We start from the raw sequence: 27,124 nt of genomic DNA on the forward strand, positions 1-27,124 counted from the left end.
TTATTCTGCTTTAGGGTTGTTTATTTTTGGCCACTATTTCCAACTTACTGTTCAAAGTATGTGCAGGGGATAAAATTAGAGCACCAACACGTATTCCTCCCTAGATATGCTATATACATTAAGCTTACTTTCTATCTTCAAGAATATTACATCTTCTCCATACATACATAAGCTGTGTGAACATAGTGCCAACAGCGATTTTGTACGTTGTTAATACATAATACTATACTATGCCAGGCATATTTGAATTCCATGAAACTATGAGCTCAGTACTTAGTAGTGGTCAGAATAAGACTTGCTACTCTATTTCCATGACATGCTCATCTTCCAAATGCTGTGTGAAGTTCTGATCCCTCCCTTAAGTTACAGATACTAGAAAAGGTTCAGAAAGGGGCACTAAAAAGGATCCAAAGCATGGGATAGCTGCAAGGTCCAACTGAGCAAACCAGAAGTCCTTAACCTGGAAAAGAGGTAACTGTGGAGGGAAAGAAATAAGTAGCAATGGATATCAAATTTTCACCATCTGTTCTAACAAAAGAGCTCTTAAGATAGTTATTGTATTAGAGGATCAAGACCACTACAAACCACAAGGGCAAGAAGAATTTTTTTTTTGTTGTTAATGAGTATACATTGTATACAGGTCTAGCAAAACCTAAGCTATAAACAGTTTGATACCTCACACTGGTGATTAATAAATACACCTGCTCACTGAGTTGCTGTAATTGAATCACTGCTCTGATGCAGTTCTTTTTGGTGGGAAACTTGGGATTTTAATCCATGATTCTTTCCACTCTCCTCTTGGAAGTGGGAGGGGGTCTACCACCTTTCACAAGGACAGCACCATGCTATCCATGTGTTAATCCTTGTTAGTTTCTACATGCATATGGCCAATGCATGATAGGCCTTATCAGAGTATGTGTATTTGGCAAGACAATCAAGTCATCCTAGTTTCAGGTCACCCTGTCCTAGTTTCATATCAACCTTTTTGTATCAACAGTAGTTTCATTTCAATAAGCTAATAATACCCGCTAAAACCCCTAAGTATCAGCAGAAAGATTTTTCACAGCTGCAACTACCAACAAAAAAAAAAGCGCACGCTTAAGCCTTTATGCTGTACAAGGGTGAGTGACAAGGAAGTCCATGTGCCAATCCACGCTAATGCATAGGCCGCTGTTTGCCTAGGCAGAACTCTGGCAGTTTTAGCTGTTCTCAGCAGTATTTATACCTGGATTTAGGTTCAAAATAAAGAAAAAGGTGGTTCTTCACATTAACAGCTTAGACACGTTTTGAGCTTGCCAAAGGATGGTGTGGGTGCTAAAGAATTGCTTCAAGAAAAAGTCAGTGGAAGAAAAATCCACTGATAAGGACTAAAACTTTAAAAACCACCACTCAGTTGAAAGAGGCCCTCAGCCATACAAAACTGCTGCAGAAGTACTCCGATGAACTATCACTTACTCACCCTGTTCTTACTCTTCCTTAAGCACTGACTTTTGATCCCTGTCAGAGATAGGATGCTGAGCTAGGTGGATTTGTGGTTTGACCCAGCACAGCTGTTCTCGTGTTTCAGGGACATCATGATATCCTCTTCCAGAATAACATTTCTGTTTAATCCAAGAGATGAAAAGCTTTCACTTTAAAAGGTATTTATTAGCTGGTAAGCAAGAACATTCTCAAAGACAGAAAGCAAGAGTACAACCTGACATCAATTTGGTTAAAATTGTATCTGCCTCCTTTGGCTGACTTGAGAGAACAAATCAAAGGTAAAATGAATGAATGAAATATTATTAAAGCTGTAGTGAAAATTGTTTATTTAGTACCTAAAGACTTCACGGTCATATTAGACAATTATTTTATTGTATGCTTCAGACTCTTCTTTCTACATACCTACATATATGCCATCACATTTCCTCTGCTGTCATTCCTTCATCTTACGCTATTCATACAGCATGCCTGGGAGAAGGACATACTTACGATAACACTACACCAGGCTGTCAAGTCAGTAATAACTGCCTCAGCAGCATCTGTTAACAAAGCCAGTGTGCTTTAAGCACTTCAGCAGAGCTGCAGAAGGAAACCAACAAGATTATATAATATCAGAAAGATGGAAAGAATGAATTACTAGTCTTACGATTCATCTTCTTCCAGAGTATCAGGCTGGAAATGCATATGCTTGTGTGTCTTGGAAGATGAAACCTAATTTTGTAAATACAACTTTGGCAGGAAAGACTGGTGAGACCATTCAAGGACTGTTGGTAGGGTTAAGTTCTAAAACCAACACAAGTCTAATATCCTATAAACAAGCCTTCAAAGAACTGACAATAGCTTTTGTGAGAAATTGAAATGGTCAATATTTGTTTTTAATTTAAGAGAACAAGGAACTAATTGGTTACTAAAACTCTACATACACACTGCCATAATTTCTGTCCCTCAGAAAGTCTAATGCCACACCAATCCAATTACAATCTGAAGGCCCAGACTAACACTGTAACACCATTACAGGCTGTTCAACTAAAACAGTATCAAGTGAATTTTCATTTTGGACAATAATTATGTTAAAAAAAATATAGATCAGAGTTCAGGAAAATCACTATCATGATGAAGAGGTAAGATGAAAAAGACATTTCAAACACCTGCAACTCACTCGTTCAATAATGACATCCAATAACTAAGATAAAACATTTTTCCCCCTTAACCTAAAAATCTTCCAGTCAATTTTTTTGTTTTCTGCCAGGAATTTTGAAATCCTTGAGGTAAGAGCTTTGTTAATTAGCCCAGTTATCCATGTAAACATAATGTATAGCAACTTGTGTTCCAGATAGACAGACAAAATTAACTTCATGCATTACTAATATTAAAAAAAGTAAAAGAAAACATGGTTCTGTATTGTCAGATATCCTGTGTTCAGCTGCATTAGTAGTATGGAGCACAGGCAATATATCTGCAGCTCTAACTACTGTCCAAGAGAAAAAAAGTAAATGATAACCAGTTACTGACAATTTAACTATTCAAAAGAAACTAGCTGTGCTTCATGCTTGCCCTTGCAATCAGAGCAAGTCATGTTATCTCATGCTTCGATTTCTATGGCATCATTCGAGAGCAAATGTATTACTTACTGTCCTGATTTTGGCTGGGATAGAGTTAATTTTCTTCCTAGTAGCTGGTACAGTGCTGTGTTTTGGATTTAGGAGGAGAACAGTGTTGATAACACACCGATGTTTTAGTTGTTGCTAAGCAGTGCTTACACTACAGTCAAGGACTTTTCAGCTTCCCATGCTCTACCGACTGAGAAGACTGAAGGTGCACAAGAAGCTGGGAGGGGGCACAGCCAGGACAGCTGACCCAAACTGGCCAAAGGGACATTCCGTACCATATGACGTCATGCTCAGTATAGAAACTGGAGGGAGTTGGCTGGGGGGCGGTGACCACTGCTCTGGCACAGGCTGGGCATCAGTCAGTGGGTGGTGAGCAATTGCATTGTGCATCACTTATTTTGTGTATTCTATTATTATTATTTTCCCTTCCTTTTCTGGCCTATTAAACTGTCTTTATCTCAACCCACAAATTTTACTTTTTTTTTCCCCCAATTCTCTCCCCCATCCCACTGGGAGGGGGGAGTGAGCGAATGGCTGTGTGGCATTCAGCTGCCTGCCGGGTTAAACCACAACACTTAAGAAGAACAATGAGCCCTTTAATGCAAATATTGCTAACTTGGAAGATAGGTTGTATGTAAGTTAGGAAGGAGATATGTCAAACTGTCATAATGACTGTTCAGTCAAGTCAGTTTTATACCACATGCAAGGAAAACGCAAACAATGCCAATGGCGCAAAATGACTTTGAAGACCCTTCTTCATACCAGCTGTGGACAACAGGAAGAATCTGTTAATGCAATTTCCACACATAAAGAATGTAACAGGAACTTAAGTTCTTTATGCAGGAAATAAGTTATTTTATTCTTTTCTTTGTATTCTTTCTTTTCTTTGTGAGAAAGATATTTAGCGATAGCTAAATAGAAACAAGCATACATATGAAAGGACATTTATGTGTTGTTGGAAAAGATAACTATGTTTAGTTCTTGCTTGAACAATTAACCTCTGATGTGGTACAAATTTCTGGATTATACAGAACCACCGGCACTTGCTGGAAATTACATTCTGTTCCTCAAATAGTGCCATAATATTAGTTCACTATATTGTATTTTTAGTATCAGTATTTAGGATGCTGAAAATGGATTGTTTTGGTCTCTCACTTTAGGCAAAGGACTCCAACTCATGGGTAGGGACAGTTTAGGAGAGCCGCTGTGTTTTACTACACCATGACCTGTGGGCATATTCTTTTTTTTAGTGGCACTGCTATCACTGCAAGGAGATAGTAGCGGCTGTAGCAGCAGCTTTTGAATTACCAGTTTACAGGTTGTCATATTAAGGTTAACTATTGCCAATTTTATGTTAACACCATATGCCAGACTGTAAACTGTCTCCACACTGAAGTCACAATATAAGCAACTAAGTTCCTTCAACTGAAGCAGGAATCACTATAGCTATTGAAAAGAACGCCAAGCTCATTCAGGACTTAGACTCCCCCAGACAGATCAAAGTACCTTGAGATGTAAACACCAGTGAGATCATTTGTTTGCAAACCATCTTTACTACAAATAAGGTTTAATCATCTGATTTCAGTCACTGCCTTGAAAAATTTGCAGTCTGACAACATTACAGAAATCCACCTCCTGCTGAGCTTGCCCTACACTTAAATAAAAAAAATAGCGAGAACTGATGCAGTCCTCTCTTACATCATATAAACAGCCCTCAATTCTGAGTAAAATTACAGAGACCTCTCAGTTTCACCATGCTAGTTGGCTAACCCTGAGTCATAAAAAGAAAAAGTTTGAACTTTTGAAGAGACTTGTTACACCCGTCAAGGCCAGCCAGTAGCCAAGAATTGTGTCTCTCTCAAACTTTAGAGACAGGCAAGTCAAGCCGATGCTGAGAGGAAAAGAATGGATTAGATATTTCATCTTCTCATTCATATTCCCCAGTTAAAATATTAACGTGATAATGTATTTCAATTCTGGAGATTTCACTTCTGTTTAGAAAGAATTCTTTTTCCCCCCCTGTTAAAAGTGATGGAAAACAATAAACTATCCTAGTGTGACAATTGTTAAAAAACTAAATAGTATAGATCTCCTCCTATAAAATTTAAACCAGTAAGTATTAGCTTATATGACTTAACTATTAAAGAACTGATAGCTTCTCAATGGTAAGTATAACGTGTTTAAATTGACCTAGCAAGAAGCAGGGCAAACAGTCTAAAAATAAAACATAGATAAGTCATGATGAAAATGATCTCCACAGATTGCATACATGAAAGTACATTGCACATACAAGTATTGGTAAGACATCCTCCCTACAAAGAGGCAAATACTTCTGTTATCCGTATAACATCACCGTACTTCTCATTAGACAGCAGTTCAACACGGAGTAACACTAACTTCGGTACTACAAAGATTAGTTTTGATAAGCAACAAAAGCAAGTTTTGACCAAAGCTGGCAGGCAGTATCCCTTCTAGGCAGGGCTTGGTGCAAGGCATCCAAGCCTCCACATGCATAGCACTGTAATTATTTAGCATGTTAAAACACACAATGCTCAAAGAATTTACAATTTCATGATACCTACTTGTTCTCCACAATGCTGCCAGTAAAAGCCTGAAATTTATGCAAAGAAACAGCTACTGGAGAACATAACAGACATATGATATGCTATATAAAATTATAATTACTATACATGTATGTTTATGTATGTATTTAGTATATAATATTACATATTCACAATTTCTGTATACTTCTCAGATGACACAGTGAAGGATAGGTAACATACACGCTTTCAGATGGTGTTAAGAGAAACAAGATTGTTGTACAGCATTTTTTTTAACATAATGGTAAATCCCCCATATGGAACTGCACAAAGCCATTCAAATTGCAAATCAGAGATGACACTAAAAAGGCGAATCTCTATCAACTAAATATTAAAGATACCTAGAAGTCTAGGTGACAAGACTTTCTGAAGACGGGTTCCGGTTAACATTCACTTGTTTAGTCCCATATAACATAAAAGACTTTCCCACACAGGACAAGTAGTATATGTCATTAGTATTCTTTCCCAATATCATCCAATTTCCACATGCTTTCAACAGAAGGCATATTCACCATTGAATAACAGCCTCAATGGCTTTGTAAGCCTCAGTTAAGTGCTGAAGTATGAGTGCTAATGTGAATGGCAGTACCGTGCAGGCTTCACAGAATTGCTGTCCTGACTTACCAAGCCTGCTGAAATGAGCAGACTTCCTCCCTTAACTTAATGCCCTCTGAATGAGGGGGAAAGACTACAATTACTTCAGAAATTCCATATTGTTAGCTTTTCATCTGCATAATATATGTGCAGTTTATGGTTCAATTTTCATTGAAAAATGAAAAAAAAGATAATTTATTAATCCTTCATTTTCTCCTCATTGCATGGTCTTGATTTTTTAAAATTTGTAATTCTATATTTTATTATATAAACTGTAAAATTATGATGAACACTCTATTGTCCATGACAACTTACCCAGGCTGTTCATGTCTGTGCTCATCTGTACTCCAAGCTTACATTCTACAGCTATGCAGCTTTCAATTTAGCTACATTATTTCCACAATCATTTTAAGTACAGATACGTTATTGCCATTTTGATCATGTTGCTATGAAACCAGGCTCATAAATTCTTCCAGCCCTACAGACTTAAAACACAAACTATATGTTTAAATAGGGCTCCTGATTTTGGCAGGATTCACCAGCTAAAGCACAGAGCTAGACCTAATGCCTCTGCATTCACATCATGTTCTGGAGGGCCTGCAGTGTTGAAAAGCATGGGATCTTCCAGTTACTGGGATGGTCCTGCCCTTCCTCAGGAGGTGGGACAGATTCTGTATGGTGAATTCATCTGTACTTAGACTCAACAGAACAAAAATACATTAAGAGATGATTAAAGGATAGGGTATTTAAATAATAATAATTAAAACAAACAAACAGTTGATACTAAGTGAGTAACAGAGGGGCACATGCAGTCCAGCAAGAAAGTGCTTGTTTGGTCTTGTCAATGAGATTTGCTGAATTAAAAACACACAAGAAAAATCACCTTACACATTTGGAGACCTAAGGAATGAGAAACACAGACGTTCACCTCCTGCATGTAAGCTTATTTAAAACTTTTTTGGAAGTATGTTATTACCACCTTGAAAAGAAAATTTACACCAGATTCTGATCTATTGCTAAGGTATTTACTATGATTTACTGTACAAGAAAATATTTTCCATGGAGACACATAAATCACCATTCACTTAAATAAAATAATAGTGCTTATTACTATTGCTGCCTCTTACCGAGAGGCCAGAATTGTGGCAAGCAGATACACCATTAGCAAAAAATTCAACTCCAGGAAAGAAAATACATTAATATTTATGTTCTAATGCACAGTCTAATACTTCAGCATTACAATGAGATAGGGGCTGCTGGCATGTGCAGCAATTAGCATTGCTTTTGACAGTGCAAACAAAACAACCACCTCATCTGTTTGGACTCAATTTACGGATCTAATTTCACAACAAGTAAGGGGCAGAACACTGGCTCTGAAACTATTTATTTTACTGCAAACTTATTTCTCCTTAAAGCTTGAAGTAATGGAGAGGATTTATATAAACAATAACCAGAGTAGCTTCAGACTTTCAGTACAGGTTGCAAATATTATGTTAGACAAGCAAGGCACTCACTTTATCAAAAGTGCCAGATATTCAGAACAAAATATTACACATGTAAGCCAGCTGTTTGCTTAATAATTTCCTAACTATCAAGTGCTTGACTTCATCATGGTGGTGTTCTCTAAGTAACTTGGCAGAAGGAATTTTTATGTAGATTGAAGGTGTCCTGGCTCTTGATACCTGTATTGGTATACAAGTTAAATAACTGCATATTCAAGACACATCTAATTAGACAGAAGGAATACAGATGAGAAGGATGCTTATAATGATACAACACAACTATCTAGTACAATGCCAACATCCAATTGCTAAGTGTGGCAAAGGGAAAATGCATGAAGAGCGAGCCTCTGAATGGATGAAAGACAACTGAATGTTAATGGGGGAGGAAAGGATGATAAAACAAAAGGCTGAGTTTGATTTTAAACAAAATAGAGGAATATATATAAATATATATATAATGTGTATATATATACACACACAAGAGTATATATTTAACCAAGTTTACTAACTTAAACACAAACTACTTTCTTTCCCTCCTGTTCCCCTCTTTGACCATTGCTAAGAGAATGTTAATGCTTTCACTCCATTAACTGCTTTGTTAATTAAAAAGAAAAAAAAAAAAGAGGAAGAGCTTCCCAGTTCTTTCTTCTTTGTATTACTTCAGTGCTTTTATTAGTGCTCACAGTAACAAGTTTTCTTTGCAACTTTTCACCTAGTCAAAAGTTCAACTCATATGGTGTTTCCTGTTGCTTCTAACACCTCTACTTAGAAGGTTTTTGCTTCTCTTTTACAGATCTGAAGCTGAATCAAGCAGAAACAGATTTCTCTCTAGAAGCAACAATTAAAAGAGACTGCTAATTTCTGCTCCAAAGAACTATTGAAGACTTCCAAAATCCTGCTGCAGCTAAGAAAGACCAGATAGCTGCAGAATAGCCATCCTTCCACTACCTGACAGCAAGTTTGTCATTTGCCAGAAGTAAGTTAATATCTGCCCTGTATCAGAAGTCATCCCATACAATGTAACTGTTAGGCAAGCACACAGAAAAACGTTCAGCCACTTTCAGGTTTAAAGCATCCCTCTGAAGAGCAGATTAGCTAAAGAGAAACATTAATTAGTTATGAAAAAGGGTTGGTTCTGTTTATTTAAAAAAAACAAACAAAAAAACCAAAACCCACAAAACCACAGAAATACAACCCAGAGTAATTTTTAAGCTGAAATTAACATTAACTTACCAATCGACGCATCACCATCCAAGAGATTGTCATCTTCAGAGGTCTGAAAGTCCATAATTACACCTGCTCCATCTAAAAGCTCCTCATCGCTGCTTGCACTAGTTATACTGTTGTAACTGTTTCGATAGTAGCCTCTATGAAACAGCTGCTCAGACTCCATTTAGCTGCTTTATAACCTATATAAAGAAAATGAGTTATTTTCTATTTGAATATGCACAAAAGACTGAGAAGTTTATATCAAATAAAACAAGTGTATTTCATGCTTTGGAGAAAAAATATTAAGATCACAATACTGTAACTTACAAAAACCACAGCAGTAATACAGAACATTTTATATATAGAACATTTTACGCAAGTCTTCAGGGATTTTTAACTGGATGATGCTTCCTCATCCCCTTCCTTGGCCTCTCCTTAGTTCAAGGTTATCATCATGAAAGTATTTCACTTTCAGTACAGGTGGTTGGAATGTGCACACCCCATGCGCATGAATGTGCATTGCACCATGGAACTGGTGCAAAATCCACCCAATGTTAAGGTTAAAAAATGAGTTTCTTTAGCCATGGTATCTTTGTACTATGCCTGCCTGGAGTGAAACAGATGGCAGGCTAAAGTTGTAGTCCCCTGAACACAACTGTTCACATTCTTTTGCACAGAAGGATGAAAATATAAAAGTGGAAACCAGTTCAAAATCTGTGTGTCCACATAAAGCTTTCAAAACCCTTACCTATATGCCTTTTGTTTGGTGGTTGTTTTATTTTTCAACACAATGAGGTATCAGCAACACATGCTTTTGCACATTCGGTATAACACTAATACATTAGGTTTTCACAGACTCAGGCCAAGTCCTCCTTTGCCTTGTAGAGTTCAATCCACAGAAATAACTTCGTGATTGGGGTGGAAGGGAGGACAAGATGTGATCACACCTTGATTCCATGCTCTTCTTTATCCAAAGAAAGTCTTGTGTTTGTCATTTCTCAAAGAAAACATTAACATACAACAGCCCAATATACATTTTTTTCAGTAATAAGAAACCTCTCGTTCCCTCCAAGCAAAGGAGATGGCCCCTCCAATCCACTTCCAAATCTTTTCCTTACACCCTTTTTCTTCTGCTTATCTGCAAATTCTGTAACCATTCACTGTAACTACTACAAAGCTATATGCACTGTAAACATCCAGTCAGCTGGCAGCAATAAAAACAAGTAACAGGACTTCCAATTCAGATCCCTCTCCTCTACCCAGCTGTTGAGCCTTGTGAAGTATAGCCAAACTGGCTGGCCAATATCAAGAGTTACTAGCAGAGGTCAGACAGACAGCTTTCCCGTATTGCAAACAGCTCAGCCTTCTAAGTTACCTAGAAGAAGGGATGAAAAACAAAGCAACAATGTTTGCTGGGTAGCTGCAGATGGAACTCTCAGCACTGTGCAGCTGGGTGATAACACAAGATGAAGTTCTGTACAAATAAATATGAATCACATCACGTGGTGAGGGGGCAGCAGAACCAATCCAAACTTGCCTTATAAAGCAACGGGCTCTGACCCAACTACTACCATTCACAAATGTAATAATAAAGTTACAAGAAAGAGCTCAGCATGCACTAACAGTCCCCAGAGTAATCTGATACGAGAATTATCAGTCAAGAGAGAGAACGTCATTAAACTACTGTATAAATCCACAGCTTGTCCACACCTTAAATACTTTACATAGTGCCAAAAGTCCAAAAGGATTATAGAAAAGCTGAAACAGGTTACAGAAGAGCACAATGATGATGGAGTACAAAATAGCTTTCCTTTTACAGGGCAACAAAATTGATCAGGACTCTTCAGTCTGGAAAAGATGTAATGTAGAAGATGACACAACAGATGTCAGCAGAATCACAAGCAGCATGAAGAAAGTGAAGAGCATCCATTGTTCTTCAGTAGTCCCTACATGTCATAATGAAAGAGGTGAGGTGACAAGCAGAGGAAAAAAAGGCTGATTCTTCACAGAGCATGTAGGGAAGTGGTGGAATTCTTTGCCACTTTGCAGAAGTATGCAATGGTTCATAAAGCAGCCTGACATTCACAGAAGGGAAAAAAAAAACAAACAAACATCAAAAGCTATTAAAGATGACACCCTCTGGTGGAAATGCTGGAGGCTAGGAGAGCATTCTGAAGACGTGCATATGCTTATTCTGTTCTTACACTCTTCCCTAGAGATCTGCTATTGGGCAAGACAGATCCCTTTGGCTTTACTCATTCTCATTTCCTTAAAAAAATATTTAGAATATTTACAATTTAAAACATACTCTCTCTTCAAATAAATTTCTTCCATTCATCTTTATGTGAAAATTCTTCTTGATCTTCTACCATTTTACAGCCACTGAGAAAAGCTTCTTAATGGACAGCCAAAAAAATTTCATACTGCCATATTATGAAGCATATCCTATTTGAAAATACAGTTGCTTTTATCTGGAAACAATGGAAGCATCTCCTTTTTTTCCCCAAATAGATCAGATCACAATTTATAATTTATTCAGAAGCTATACTTGAAACTGTTCAACAGATACCAACTTTTCACACAGGGTAATTTTTGGCATTCCCTATAAAACAGTACCTACAAAGAACATGCCCCCAAAAAAGTCAGATCACAAACAGTCTAACTACTTCATTATTATGCTCACAGAAAGTCCTGTTAATATCACTCTGCCAGTACCAGTTTAGTACTATCATACATGGAAGCCACACAGCACAGCTGAAGTGAGACACTGGGACTTCCTAAGTGTTACCGCTCACTGCATCGTTTGTCACCTTCCTCCACCTGCTCTATGCACCAAAAATTATATTCTAGACTCTCATCTGCCAACTGGCCTCCTGCTTGAGTGAAATCTTTGTTACTTTTACATTCACCTGATTTTTCCTACATTCTGATGAGGTTTGCAAGGAGACAGAAAACTCTCCTGCCTTGTCCATAAAAGTAGCGCTAGAAGACGAAAAGCACAAGACACAAACACCTCCCTGTAGCACATTGTAAGTTTCAGTCTATTGCGTTCTCTTCCTGTTGTATATCTGACTTTTGTTAATAGTTAATTTTTTTTCACTTATGTAGTAATGTGTATTAGAAAGGAGAAAACAATTAACAAGCAAGAGAAAGACTACCGTTCAGTTAGCAATCACAGAGTTGTTTGTAAATGTATCAAAACAAAAAAGGTAGCAAATCTAGATCCCAAAAGTACTACTAATTCTGTGTAAAACCCGGGCCTCCAAACTCAAAATTCAAACTGCTCCAAGAACTCTTGAAGATCCTTACTGTTAGTGTGCAAAAGTGAGAGTATCTCTCTTGTAAACCACAGGCAGAAACACAACTAGCAAAAGCAATTACTTGAGCTCAGAGGGAATTCATTCTATAGTGTTAACAGATGCAAGTTAAGGAGGCATGAGTAGTGAATTCTGTTACTAACACTTTGTTGTTATGTTTGATGCATACTGACGGCATGGCTAAAGCCTGCTTAATCTTTTAGTTATTGTACCAAGTTTGGAAACCACATACACACTTTTCATCTAATGAAGACATTTTCCTGTAATAGTCTCAGCAGAAATATTTATTACAGTATAAAGGTGGAACATTGTAAACGTCTCTTAAAAAAAAGATAATTTTCTTTATATTAAATTCTACAGCTTCAGTTAATCTTACTACAAACCTGCTATTCGGAATAAGAGAAATAACTCTCCCTTTGGATGTCATCTTAATCACTTTAGAGAAATGTCAGAACAGTGGATTACAGATATTAAATCTTCCAATAACAGAAAATGCTTTCAGCCTGGTCTACAATGGAAGAGAAAGTTTCATCAATTAGTCTGCAACTGACAAACAAAACCAAGAGACTCTCCAGAGCCAAACCAAGCATACTGCGAAGAATCCCTGCATCATCTCTGCACAAACGTGATTCCACATGCCAACTCCTCTGGCACATACATGCCTACAGTTACACGATAGGCATGATATTGCAGGCCTTCTCTTCTTGTTTTGAAACACTATCTGCCTCCTGCTGTGGAAGTATTGCTTTTGACAGGCCTCTCCAACAGTCAAGCAAAAGCCGTAACACCAAAAATCATTAATTTTGAGGACCCTAACCAAGATTCTTAAGAACTGTACATTAATTCTCCGCGTTCCCAGAGAGTCAACTACCCCAGCTGCTTCATATCTGACATTATTACAAATACTGCCTCATTGCATGCAGCAACGGCAGGAATGCAGGAAACTAAGACCATGAGTGTTAACTGTTCAATAAGCTTCACATAGGACTAAAATTTTACTTCTTGAGAGCATGTCAGTCACTAATTTGTCCACCACTACCTGCAATTAATGGGGGGAGGACAGCTTAGGTCAACATACAACAAATTTCCTTGTGTGCCTTTAAGAAAAGGGTTTGTTTAACAAACTAGGATACAAAGTTAGGGATGCACTATCTTGAGCCGTGTTAAATGTTCAAGACAACTTAAAAGTGTATGCTCATGTGACCTTAAAATACTGTTAGCAGGCAAGAGATCTGACTTGCTTGAGTGAAGGAAACTGAGTGATGTGGACACAGAGAGTAGACTCCTCCTCAGAAACAGATTGCTGGAACAGCAATAATAAAGAAAAGGAAGAGCCAGCAAAATGTTTTTTCTATGGCTACAACAGCCAGAAGAGAACCAGTATCGTGCCTAACCCAGTCTGGTGCAGATTTCCAGTATCCACAAAGGACAGAGTGCATTCATACAAGAAAGCCTGCACAAATGCTTATGGAGTTGTGAACAGAGAACTAACCAGCCAACTTGCCACTTTATAATGTCAGATTCATTCCACAGATTCCCTGCCCTATCCAAATGGGCACCAAAAGGCAAGTGCAGAGAGATGGAAGTTACTCAAGAGAAACTGCAAATGGGGAAAAAAGGTACTGGCTGAATGCTAGCCAAACCCAATATCCTGAAAAAGCAAACAAAAAAATCCTACACCAGATTCCCAACAACCACCAGTTACAGCAAATATTTAAGTAATAAACCTTTTTTTTTCAACCTAGACTACTGTAAAAATCCAAGAGACGTTACAAAGGATTAATGAGAACATTAAAGATATTACATTTAACTTATTTCTATGAAGCATCGTAGTTTTGATCCAGAGTCCAGTCCAGATACCTCAGAAAGCAGACTCAAAAATGCTTCAGATTATCTTTGAAAAAAACAAAAATAGTGAAGTAATGCACTGTAAGAATAAAAGAAGAAAATCTAAGCAATATTCAGGGAGCTCTTGGAACAGGGAAGGAATTTGACTCAACTCACATACCCAAGTCTTCTATGAGAAGACTATAAAGCAAAAAAGGTGCAACTAACCCATCATGCTGCTATTACTAAGGTATTTCCAGAATGTCCTGACCCATCAAAATTCTTCTACAAAGCAGGTTAACACAGAAGCCTCTGACACTAAAAAAATTAAACAACAACAACAAAACCCCCCAAAACCACCAACAAAAACCCCAAACAAAACCAAAGAACAGGCAGCTAAAGCAGGATGTCTTTCTTGTTAAGACTAAGGAGAGGGAAGAAAGTAATAAGCATACAGGTTTATTGAAATGTGGAAGATCTAATTAAATACAGTGCAGGCAGGAACTGCATTGGTAAAGGACAACAGCACAGAAACAACTACATTAATAGTAGAAAAAGCACATAAGGCTATTGCAGTTTTCTGCACAGTCTAGTACCTCAGGCACTTTCCTGCTCTCAAACATCAGACATTCTGCTTATCTTTCAAGCTTTACAAATAAAAGGTCAAGCAGAGAAGCAAGTCAGCTGAGGGAACCACTTCCAGTGCAGAAAAGCGTCTCTGGAAAAGACAGAGTAGGACAGTAAGAAGTCTGATTTACAGGACATTTGCTGTCAGGCAATCTGACTAATCTGTAAATCTCTGCTGTGCGCCATAAAAACACGTAAGAACACTTTTCTGTATCTCAATGGGGTGGCAGGAAACAAAGGCATCTTAAGTTTGTTATTTCCCTGGGAGACAGGTGGAGTGAAAACTTAAAAAGTACTCTTCCAGATTCCAGATTACAAATCTGCTTTAAATAGTTGAAAGTAAAGAAAAAAAAAAGAGAAAAAATAAACCAACAAAAACCCACAATGACTGATCTTGTTAACAGAAGAGCTCTTTCCCAAACTGAGAAGAATCTTGATAAACCCCCAAAAAATCAGTGTAATATTCAATTTTTCTGTTCAGTACTAACAACTAAGAGCTAAAAGGCAGTCATCTGTCCCCTAACTCACACATACCTTCCTGTAAACCCTACCCAAGGACAGCACCTAGTGAGAAATGCTATGCAGACATAAAACAAAAGCAGATTAAATTAAAATTAGGAATACAATCTTTACACATAAGAATGTGTTCTACAGTAGAGGAAATGCAGTGATAGCAATAGAAGAGTCATTTGCTGAAAATTTTTGAAAAAATGACAGGATTTTAAAGGTTTTAGCTGGTAAGAACCTTCAAAAGTGATTATTTGCTGTAAAATAGTCAGGAATGCTATATAAATCATCTTATTAAAAAAAGTATCCAAATACTATACACTTTAAGAACAGGTAAATAATACGACAGAAACATTCCCCACACCCACACTTGAATTAAAATTTTAACTTATATCCCATATATAGGGATGTATGTCAGAACAACTGCCCAAAAGATGGAAGCAGTCAAGAACAGCTGTGAACGCTTAATTCCAAACCTCCCATATTATGTTAATTTAAAATAGTGCAGTGTCACCTTTTTTATTTTTTAAAGAAACCTGCCCTTCAGAAAGAAGTTTTGAGCTCAGAAATGATAAGACTTTTACAGCAGTTTTAAAACAAAGTCCATGTTGAGGCCACTCTTTCATCCTTAGTCTCACCAGTGTCAAAATTACATTCCCATTTTCATCACAGACCCAGCATATCTAGCCTCCATTTATTTATTTTGCCTGTTACGTGAAGATAGTTAAGCAAGATGAGAACATCACTCATCTTCCAAACTTCAGGTTTGGAAAAGGGGTTAATGAATCATGAGGAATTTCTCACTGTAATTTTTAGATCACTAGCAGACTATTTCTTTATAAAAAGGCTCAAAAAAAAATCTTACCCTTCAAATCAAATACAGAAGGGAAGATGAGCGAAATAGCAGCTTTCCTGAACTTTCTCAAGTCAGCTTAGACCACAAAAATTCTTAAGGATACTCAAGAACCCAAACTGCTAAAAATTAGGGAATGCATATGCTAACCATACAAAAATAAATACACAGAAGATCATTCTCTGTAGCATTCAAAAAAAACCATCTGAAACTAACTTAACTGATCTCAGGAACAGGACTGCTCCTATTGCAGTCATTTAGTGAGAAAGCATCTTGATCAATTTTTAGGTCATATTTAGAAAAATAAAGTCAAAGGAGCCCTGCCAGTTAACTGAAGCTATTTGAGTAAAAAAAAAAAAAAAACAAACCTATTTGAGTTTGTGTAGTACGTTCTCTTGGAATAGAAGATAAAAAGGCAGTTTCCAAAAATATACATAGGTAAAGCTTAGTCTAGTCCCATTCACAGCTACTTCCAAAATAAAAAATCAATGTTCATGGAGGAAAGAGACACATACTCAAATATTCTTTAAACAAGAAAGAAAGCAAGGACAAGAACAGAAACACATAGACAAAACTACATGAAAAGATAATACTTGTAAAGCACAAAGACAATCTTAGCTTTAAAACTGTAACAAGAAAATAGTATTCATATCTACTTTCTAGATTCTACTGAATCTTACCACTCTTAGTTATAAAAGCTTAATATAACAGCCTGAAAAGTTTTTTCACTTTTGTGATACATACCAATGCAGAATATCACCACTATATCTGATCTTCACAAAAGCAGAATCAATACTACTCATTTTTATAGCACTTTTTATCTTCTCAGCTTTAAAAAAAAAAACAAACAAAACAAAAACTAAAAACTGCCAGCCTAATTACAGGATGAATACTGAACTCGTGCTTCTAGTCATAGGATTCCAAACATTAAGGGCACTGACTTTAGTCTGTATAAAGTACTCAAAACTACTTCATCTCCACTCTAAAATGTCTTAACCACTAAGGCTACAGCTACCCATAGTTGCAACAGCTGAAGACTTACACCAGCTGACACAAAGATACTACCCTACTTGATGGAAGGGATTGCTTCTTTCACATTCACCGAGTTACTAATGTGAATACTTTTTAATTGCTTTCAACCAAAACTGGCTGGATTAGCTGAAAACTCAGATTTAAACTTACTAAACTAACCTCATCTATTGATACATCAGAAAAAAATCTGCTATCAGAGTTCAAGAGTAGTCTCCCATGCAGGCACAGTAATAAGCAGCTACATGAGTGGTAAGGTCTTTAAGGGGTTTTTAGTTAACAATTTAAAAAGAAAAAAATGCTAAGAACATAATCCCTTAGCATGAACCTGAATTAAATATAAAAGCAAACACAACTCAAAAGCTTAAGCTTCACAGGCAAGTACTGATCCTTAGCCAAGTCATGGTAAACAACTGTGTCCATGGCTACACCACTTCAGAGCAAGCCTAAAATACATGTAAGAGATAGTATTAGTTTCTAAACTAATGGGTCAGTACGTGTAGCTGCAAATATTCTGTCCAGGAAAGAAAAGATGGAGAGTCCCCTTAGCAAAAAAATCTCTGGTGTTCCTTCTGTGATTATATTCAGATGAGAGTAACACTGAAATTTGTTAAGACAACTGAAAGGTAAAACACACTCTTCTTTTGAAGGGCAGGAACTATGACTGTAGGCTCCATTGTAGACAATATAACTTTTGTCTGTTGAGTCTTTGGCCATGGTGTTCATTTTCTGTTTGATGAAAAGACACAGCAACAGTGTGCAACCTTCTCTTTACAGTTTTTAAAGGATATTGCTCCTCTTTAATGTGGACTTGTGTTGCAGTCATCTGAGGGTTACACAAACAATGGAGCAGAGCTTTTGCACACCACCAGAATGACCAGAAGTCTTGTTATTTATACTACTTTTCTTTATCTTTTCAGAGAAATGCACTGAACAGTCCTTAGCTACGTGCACAGATTTGTAAGTTCAGGGTCACACCTGAGTTGGGTATCTTTCAGATAGTTTCATTCAAGTTCAATACATTTGTATCTGAATGATCTGAAAGTACTCAAGGAATGAAAAAGAAACTTTAATAAAGGAAATGAGAGAGCATCACGGAAAAGAGGCTCTGCAAGCCAAGACAAAGAGCATATGAGAGCACAGACTCCAGCAGAAAGAGAAAAAGTATTCATTCTTGACAGGCAAAATTATAATTCAGGATTGCCAAACTGGAATCTGAAAAAGCACCACAATCCCCAGTTTAACTCTAAGCATCTTCTCGATAACAGCAGCTACCACAGATTTTTAAGGTTCTTGTACTGAATTCCAATTTCTTTATAAACACACTAAAGCCCCTGAGATCAAGAAAAAAAATCCTATAGAGCTCTCCAAAATACAGCACAGGCATACCACCACTGGTTATGAAATCTTGTGGGGACCCCTGGTGGTTCCTGCTTACTTACTCTCCCTACTACTGATTTTCAAACTCCAAAGAAGTGAAGAAAATACCAGCTAATGAGGAACCCATTTGCTGTACTCTGGTTAGAGAAATGACAAGCCTTTGGTAACCAAAAAATAAAAAAGGCTGGGGGCTCTTCTTGGTACGTGTAACAAGCAGATAAATTGACAGATGCACTATGTAGATCTATGCACACTTCAAGGCTAGGAGCCCTGACAATAGGCTTGCTCTTTTTCTTGCTCTGGATCCTCTCAAGCAGCAGTGTTAAGGCAGCAAGGTGAGGAAGGACTGAAGTGATCTGCAATCAACACCTGAATCCGGCTCATAGCTGACCTTCTTGGCTGTACTAGACAGAAGCCACCTCATTTTTGTAAATACAGCATATCCAACCATTACTGATCGCCATTCTGGTCTTCTTCAAAGGATGAAATATATAAATAAATCTGTTAAGAGAGACCTGTGAACCTCTGATGTTAATAAATAAGATTGTTAATGGCTTGTTTCTGCTTTTTAATAAAAACATATACACTAACCAAAGGAGATTTAAAAAAACCCCAAAAGGCAGTAAAGCCCTAGATGCACGAACACCACCAAAAGTGAAGTATTCACTAAATCAAGTGTGTTAGCAGTTCTGAATGCACAGCAAGTTCCCCTCACTTGAATATTCTTCTCTCCAACTGTAAAACTTAGTTGGCTGGTTGGCAAGTACAACTTCTAAAATTATGTGTACTTTGTCAGGGTCTACAAATGGTAGACAAGTTTCTGGCAGGAGAGTCTAGAGTGAAATTACTACTGTTAAAAGCGGTATTGAGCTGAAAGCAAGAATCAAGGTGGGTATTTTATGAGGAAAAAAAGAAAGTGGCTTTGTGGGAGATTTTTAATTTTGAAAATTACAGAAAAAAGATTCAGTAATACTTTACTAAAAGGCTTCTAGTTAACAGAGTTAACGCAAGGTCAGTTATCTTAAATGTGTTACATAACCACAGAGATGAGGTCAGTTCACTGGGTTCCTAGATCAACTTTATTAAAAATAATCCATCCTCTACCTATCCAAAGAACCAAAAGGGTTTTTTTAAATTTGTTAGAGAGGAATAAACATTCAGGTTTTTGTGACTGTGGTAATAACACGAATACTCAGTGCACAGGTTGTAGGTTTCCTCAAGTGTTCTGCAGTCTTACAAGCTTTGTTGCTTAAGTTAAAAGAATATTCATGTCTCAGCACAAAACCGAAGAAAACTGGTAAGTCTGTAAGACTGATAATAATTCTGAGTGTTTACTCATTCTTGTAGTGTTCCATATGAGAATAAAATTTTTCTGCAAGACTAGCAGCAAAAAGTCAAATAATAATTAAAAAAACCTTCAGTTTTCTTTCCTAGAGATACCCCCTTTGGAATTTTGTAGATTCACTTTTCAGAATCAGGAAATGAGCATGTTTGGAAGCATATGGAGAACTGCTTTTTTTTTTCCCCCAACACATACACAAGAGGGAAATTAATAACAGAAACCTCAAGGGAAAAGCTGCAGTAGATCAAGAACTGCAGATAACACATCAAAAACCAACAAATCTGGCAGAGAACACTAGTTTGGAGATAACAGTGGAAGGAACTCAAACACAAACTTATCTTTCAGGAAAACGAGTACATGAATTTTAACTGGCGGGATGTCAAAATATTAAGTGACCTCAGTAGCTCTATCTGTAATTTAAAGATGTTACTGAAGTAAAATTACATTTTTACTATTTTAGTTGGAAAATGTTTCTTCATTATACTGTATTGCAGCATGAACACACAAAATGCACATTTGAGTACTTCCTCTTTCATGAACTTTTTAGAGAAATTTATCAAAATATACCAAAAATAAGAAAAAAAAAAAGTAACAGCAGAGGTTATTTTTATCAAAGGGTCTGTGCTTTAGGAATGAACTTAATTCACTTTTTCATTTACTACTCCTCCTTACCCTCCCAAAGTAAGCACAGAGTCTACTCCTGTAACTAGAAAGCCTAAGCAAAATGCTTAACAAACAAAAAAGCTGAATGTCTAGAAAGTTCAAGGGGAAATAACTGACTAGACTCTCTGCAAGTCATTAAAAATAACCACTGGTACCCACTATGAAGTTATAAATTCTCTTCTTTCCGTCCATTTCCAGGAGTACATATTCAAGACTACTTACTACTTAATACAAACAAGTAAGGACAATACTCCAGATGTAAACAGATTTACAACTATTTTAACAGCTTTTGCTGCTGCCAAGGAGGTACCAAAGCAAGAAGTTTCGGACTCTAGGTTGCGTGTTCCTAGAATTAGGAAAAGAACTCCTCAAACAACTCGAACTGGCACTATCTTTTCTGGCACAAATCTCTTCAATAGTAGTGCTTCTATTCCACTTTTTTATTATGACCAAGTTAAAAATATCCCTACTGCCAAATTATTATAAGACTTTGCCCTGAAAACTTGATCTGCATAGTAACACCTATCTACATGCATATGAAGTCACTTAAATAAGGGAAGAGAATTCTGAATGTTCCTAGAATGCCTTTTGGCAATGGTTGTGAACTTGGAACAGTTGTCCCAGCTTTAGTGCTTACATGCAAAGAACGCAACTCTGCTGCTCAAATACCAAGGTAAGATACACACACACAGAGCCCCCAAAGCCCCAAAGCAAAGTGAAGGGGGGGAAAAAAAGCCAAAGTGTATATTCAGTGAATAGGAGAACATATATTATGCACCTAGACCCAGCTGTTCATAGAATAACCAGTGCATAGGGGGTTCTCACTTGCAGGTTACCGAAACATAAGTTTGTGACAAACGTTAGGTGTGGAAGAGAGCACAAAAGGAAGTACAAACATAGTCGCAAGAGAAAAACGCAGGCAAACTCATAAAATAAAGTGGCTCAGAGCAGTGCAGTCATGAAGAGCAAAGACCAACAGCTTCAAGAGTCTTTCCTGGTTGAGGATTTGGATAGGCTTGTTCTTATTACAAGTCAATATTTAGCGAGAGATAGAGAGAAGAGAGATACCCCAGGATTACTTTAACTTGGAAGTATGCACCGCAGGGAGAACCGTGGTATTGTCCTCAACAGTGGTATTGCCACTCACAGATCAGACGCTGTAAAGATCTGGGCAAAGACAGCCTTGGGAATCACAGAACAAGGAAAATACATTTCTAGAAATACTGCAATACACATTGTGCATGACATCTACTACCATCAGGCAAAGAATTTTTAGGACTGACATACCAATACTAAACAGAAGCAAACAAGAAACAAGCTCCATTTTCTGGGCACTATATGCATTTTATTTTCACAGGTGTTGCAGACAGATGCAAAGTCATTTTGTTTCAAGACGTGAGTTTCAAGCTAGCTGTGGTTTTCCCACAGCAGAACTGCTTCCCATTTTGACAACTCAGAGTACTGAGCAGCAAGTTTACATCCGTTTGCCAACCAAAGAGACAAGACACCAAATTTAAAGCAGTTAGCCAGTGTAAGACTTTCATCTTAGAAAAAACTATAGTGACAGTTGGTGAGTTCTCTAGGGGTTTATTTTACTTCACACAGGTACATTTCCTATAACGCACGAATGATTTCTTTTTTAATTTTACATTACAGCATGTTGAAGTTTCCTTAAATACAGAAACAGTATTGATAACTATCTGCTTTCAAATCTGTCATGCCAACACATCCTTCATTCAAATAGCTGTTTTTGCAAAGAAGCATCTATGTTGCCAAGGGATACAGAACATAAAACCCTTCACAGGTCCACCAAGAAGAAAGGCGTCTGAAAGCAAAAGGTACCAATACATCTGACACTTAAATAATCATGAACTTAATTTCTTTCACAAACTCTGCACCATAAAATTCTGAGGTCCAACAACCTCAAAAAGGAGGTGCAAGTCCTAAACCCCAAATGACTACCATTTTGGGACATCTTTCCAAATATATTTTTAAGTGTCTATTCTAACACAATTTAGCACCAGAAACATTTTTAGTTTGCTTTTAAGGGCTTGTTTTACCTAGTTCAGTACTTTAAAGTGTGACACAGCAAATTTACTACTCAACACTGAACATATTTCACTATCAGCACACAATTTTCCACTGTCACACTTGCCGCTGATCATTTTAGGTGAGAATTGATACATACTTATCTTACAGTCAGCTTCACGTTTTTGAATAGGGAAGGGAAGGATTTTGGATTAGTAGAGAAGATAATGTGAAAGAATGCAGTCAATCTTCGGTGTTAACCTCACTGACCTGCACCCTCCTCATTTAATTAAGAGGCTCCAAGAAGAGCCCATTATCTCCCTCTCTTGCGTAAGAGCAGCCTTACTAACCAAACCCGTGAGCCAACATAAAAGCGAGCAACTCAAAGCAGAATAATACTTGTAACACTGTTTACGTGGGGAGGAGACTCTGGCTCTTCCACATTGCAGAGCCCCTCAGCTTTCCGTATGCGAGCAGAAGAACGCTGCCACAGAAGAACACGGAAATCAGGTGACGAGGTTACACGCTGTGTAAACATGCGGTGTACTCCCCCTCACTCCGGCCCTTCCCGTTTCGGGGGAGGAGGACAGATAAATTGGGGGCGTCCACGAAAAACCACCATTTCTGCCCCTTCCCGCCCGCCGGCCGCAGGACGAAGCGGTCTCGCTGACGGAAGGCGCAGCGGCCGCTCCGCGGGCGGGTCGTGTGGCGGGGGCTGCCTTCTCCTCTCTTCCCCCCTCCCCGCCGCCGTCGGGCCGGAGCCGCCACCTCGGCCTCGCTCGCTCCGACGCCAGCGGGCAGGACCGAGCGGCCGGCCCGCCCGCGGCCCCTCCCGTCACGTCGCAGTGCCACGGCGGCTGTCCCGCGCCGTGGCCCTCCACCGAGGGGAAACCAGCGAGCCCCGCCCCGCCCCTACCTGTCCGGGTGGCGCCGCCTGCTGCTGCCCGGGGAGGCGCTGGCTCATCCTCCCGCGGCGGCGGGGCGGGGTCGCGGAGACGCCGCGGACACCGGCTCGGCCCCCGGCCCAACGGTCGCTCCGCCAGCCAGCCCCGCCCCCTCGGCCTGGGGGCGGGGCTTCCTGCCACGCACGCGCGCCGCCGCTCGGCGCCTGCCGGGCCGCCGGAGTCAGCGTCACCGCCGCTACTTCCGGTCCCCCGCCCGCGCGGAGGGGCGTGGCTCCTTGGCGGCCCCTGAGGGGAGCGGCCCTTAGGCGCGTGCCCGGTGAGGCGGGGCTGCAGGCAGCCTCTCCGCCGCGCTGCGGCACCGCCGGGCCCGGCCTCCTTTCGCGCCGGAGGCGGCCCTTTCTGCGAGGGCGGGTTACGGGCTCAGGTTACGGCTCGCCGCTGCGCAGGGCGGGCGGTAGCGGGGGAGCAGGAGAGCCCCGCGCCTCAGAACGGGGAGAAAGCGGTTTCCCAGGTAAAGGAGGTGGCTCGGCACACGGCAGCATCGTTTGGCTCCCGGCTAAACCAAGACGCGTCTCAGTTTCACGGGCACGGCGCGCTCTGACTGTAGGGTCCGGAGGGCCTAAAAGTTTTGCCTGCGGATGAAATGCAGACCTGGGGCTGGGCGCCTAACGCCCGTGCGCTGCCAGCCTGAGGCAGGCACGAGGCACTTCGGTGCCTGCCGAGATACTGCGGCCAGTAAGGAGTTTACTCGGCATGCATCGACGGAATGGAGGTTCCAGCAAAATACTGTGGCAGGTGAGGTGGGTTTTTTCCAAGGAAAAATGATAAGATATCCGCAGGCTCGTTTATGTGAAAGGCTAACAAGACTGAGCAGTACCTTGCAGCGTGCGTGCGGGACGCTGGATCAAGACGATTAGAGCAAGACTGAGAAAGGGCGCTGCTAATCTCAGGCCTTTACTCGTATATGCTATCGACACGCACTTTTGACTAGGCAGTAGAGGAACCACAGGTGCCACCTCGGAGCGAGCTGCCGCGGGCAGCCTGACCCTCCCAAGGTTTGGGCACAGCCCCGCTGGGACGCGCCTGGGAAGTCCCTGGGAAGACGCCTACCGCCGGTGCCAGGCTGCGCGGTGTTGCGGATCATGGTTGGTTGGTGAGAGATTTATAGCTGCTTGGGTTTTTCCCCCTAAGCGCAAATGACCGCCGCTGGAAGCCCGTTTGCCAGCCCCGTCGCGGGTGCGGGCGGGCGCCGCCGGAGCCCCGCCCCCGGCCGTCACGTGGCTCCTAGCCGCGCGTTACCGGGTGCTTCGCCCTGGTAACGCGGGAAGGGCGATTCGGCGAACTTGCTGCCCCGCCTTGACACACATTGCCCAATGGGAGGTTGAGCCGCTGGACGGGCCCGCCAATAGGGGCTGAGGGGGCGGGCCCGCGGCGGGCGTGAGGCTCGGTTGAGCGGCCGTGGCAGCGGCGGGCGCAGCGGGGAGGTATGCCGGGGTGGGGATGAGGCGAGTGGGAGGGCGGGGCCACCCCCTGCGGGGCCGGCGGTAGCCGCCGCCGGTGGGGCCAGGTTCGCGGCAGCTTGTCTCTGTCAGTTGCCCCAGGGCGGGGGGTCCCCAGCCGCGTCTCTCGCCCTGGCGCCCGTCATGCCCCAGCTGTGTGGGGGCGGCGGCCTGGTGGGGCCCGGCTGAGGAGCGCGGCCCGGCCCGGCGCCTGGCCTGGGGGCCTCCCCTGCCGCCGTGCTGAGGCCGGCGGGCACGGCGCCGTGCCGCTTTCTGTCCGCCTGGTCGTGGCCTGGCCGTGCGGCTCGGGTTTGTCGCCTCCTCTCCGCGCCCGGCGATCGGTCGGTCTATCTCGGGGTGTGACTCGTTCCCCGGCGCACAAGCCGCTTTGGTGCGTGTCCGCGATGGGTAAAATGACTTCTTGCCTAGGGCTTGGAAAGCCAACGCCCTGTTAGCGCTGAGGTCCTTTCTCAAGACTCGTATTTCCCATGCCACTGGTAAAAGTAAGCCGTCTAACTCGTACAAAATTATGTCCCGTCTTTGACCGATCTGTACCTTCTCGCCCACAGGCTGCTTATTGATTGTTTATATTTGCATAGAACAGCATGCAGTAGGAGCCCTAAGCTATGCCTAATGCAGCTGGTTTAGCTGTAGTACAGCATAGCTTGTTTCATGAAGTAGGCGTAGCAAGAGAATTTAGTAAAGCCATGTGACGTTAAAATTGTGTCCTACCTGCTATGTTTTACCATTGCCCAAAAGAGAATATTGATGTTAATACTGAGTCTTGCTTTTTTTAGAGGTGCATCTTCACGCTAAACTATCTTTCTGTACTTCAAGGCAAAAAAAACCCCACCAAGACATTGCAGGCCTGTCATTCTCGCTTTTTCTCTCTCCTGGTAGTTACCCTTAGTCCTGGTTGTTTCTCCACCTCCTATTTTGCAGAAAAGATTACTTCAGTTCTCTTGTGTTTTGTCTTGCTATACTAACCAAGCTTATTCATTTTAGTCTGCCTCCATGATATGGGTCCTTCATCTTCCTGAGACTCTTTAGCAGAGTCTGGTGCATGGTAATTCTGTGACAAAAAAATGATCCCAAATCAGGAAGAGCCTCACCTGAGGTGTGTGTGAAGTATGGATCTAAGTTAATGGGGTCTCTTGTTGGAAGCAAGCTGGGTACAGCAAAGCACAAATGCTGTTAGTGCTCTCAAGTGAGGCTTGGATGCAGAAAAGCTTAGGAACCTTTTGTTTTTTTCAGCCTACAGAAACTTCCTCAGGGTATGGAAGTTCTTTCTACTGTAGAAAAGATGACCTTTTCATCCACCATGAATTTGGTTTGATGTTTATCACTTTGGTCTTTGTTTTGCCAATTCTCTTTGCTGTTCTGACACTTTCTCTATATTGCCATACCTTTCACATGCAGCTCACTAATGTCTTATTTTTGCCAAAGTGTTTTTTAATATAGAACCTTAAACACCATCAACGTTCAGCTGAGTAATCTGTTTAATCTCAAAAGGTAATCTAAGTGGCCAGGTAGTACATTAAAAATACTGATTTGCACCATTTTGTAATGAATTTATTTTCTGTGCCACATGGAAAAATAAATTAGCTAAGTTTTCAGTCAGAATTAAGGTCACACCTTTCTGTATTGAATAATGATTCTAAACTTGATGGCGATCTCTTGAGTTCAGTCTATTTTTGGCTTCATTATAGTGACTAACTTCCAAAATACTGGATTTAGTGCTTCTTAAGAAACAACATGTAGGAACTTTCCCCCCCCTACTATTGTAGTTCTTCCAAGTAAAGTTGAATGAAAGATTGTTAACCAGGTGCTATAACTCTATATGATGTTTGCATGCTAGCTGAATCAGAAGTTATGGCACTGACTACTTGCTTTATTTAAAGATAAAACACATCCTTTTTTATACTGTCTGTCAAGGTGAAAGATTAAACCGGTTTTAGCAATGCAGCCCGTTTTCTACACCAAGTGAGCCAACTGTACCAAAATAGAATTGAGACTAAGTAGATGATTTACAGAAAAGCTACAAAGCATATGATGCAACTGAGGAGACAAATGGATTGACATTTTGAGTTAAAAAAAAAAAAAAAAAAAAGTGACATGACCTGACAGGCTAGATGACTAAGTATGGCTAA

At 40.2% G+C, this 27,124-nt stretch overlaps 2 protein-coding genes across 13 annotated transcripts in view; one reads left to right on the forward strand and one right to left on the reverse strand.

Annotated features, from left to right (window-relative positions):
- CLCN3 (chloride voltage-gated channel 3) overlaps positions 1–23,603 on the reverse strand; it is a 73,703-nt gene extending 50,100 nt beyond the window's left edge. For both annotated transcript variants that reach the window (XM_076336525.1, XM_076336523.1), the window contains exons 1-2: positions 23,487–23,603; positions 9,022–9,197 (exon numbers count right to left, since the gene is read on the reverse strand). In XM_076336525.1, coding sequence (XP_076192640.1) covers positions 9,022–9,181 — 160 coding nt within the window. In that variant the 5' untranslated portion in view covers positions 9,182–9,197; positions 23,487–23,603. The remainder of the gene's footprint in view (positions 1–9,021; positions 9,198–23,486) is intronic.
- Positions 23,604–23,898: 295 nt separating this feature from the next.
- The window catches only part of NEK1 (NIMA related kinase 1), a 49,879-nt gene continuing 46,653 nt past the window's right edge, over positions 23,899–27,124 (forward strand). For 9 of the 11 annotated variants that reach the window (XM_076336531.1, XM_076336534.1, XM_076336539.1 and 6 more), the window contains exon 1: positions 23,993–24,270. The gene's annotated coding sequence lies outside the window, so the exon portion shown is untranslated. The other 2 variants (XM_076336533.1, XM_076336532.1) reach the window with 2 other exon arrangements.

The sequence above is a fragment of the Aptenodytes patagonicus genome, chromosome 4 (genome assembly GCF_965638725.1).
Source record: "Aptenodytes patagonicus chromosome 4, bAptPat1.pri.cur, whole genome shotgun sequence".
Classification (NCBI taxonomy): Eukaryota; Metazoa; Chordata; class Aves; order Sphenisciformes; family Spheniscidae; genus Aptenodytes; species Aptenodytes patagonicus.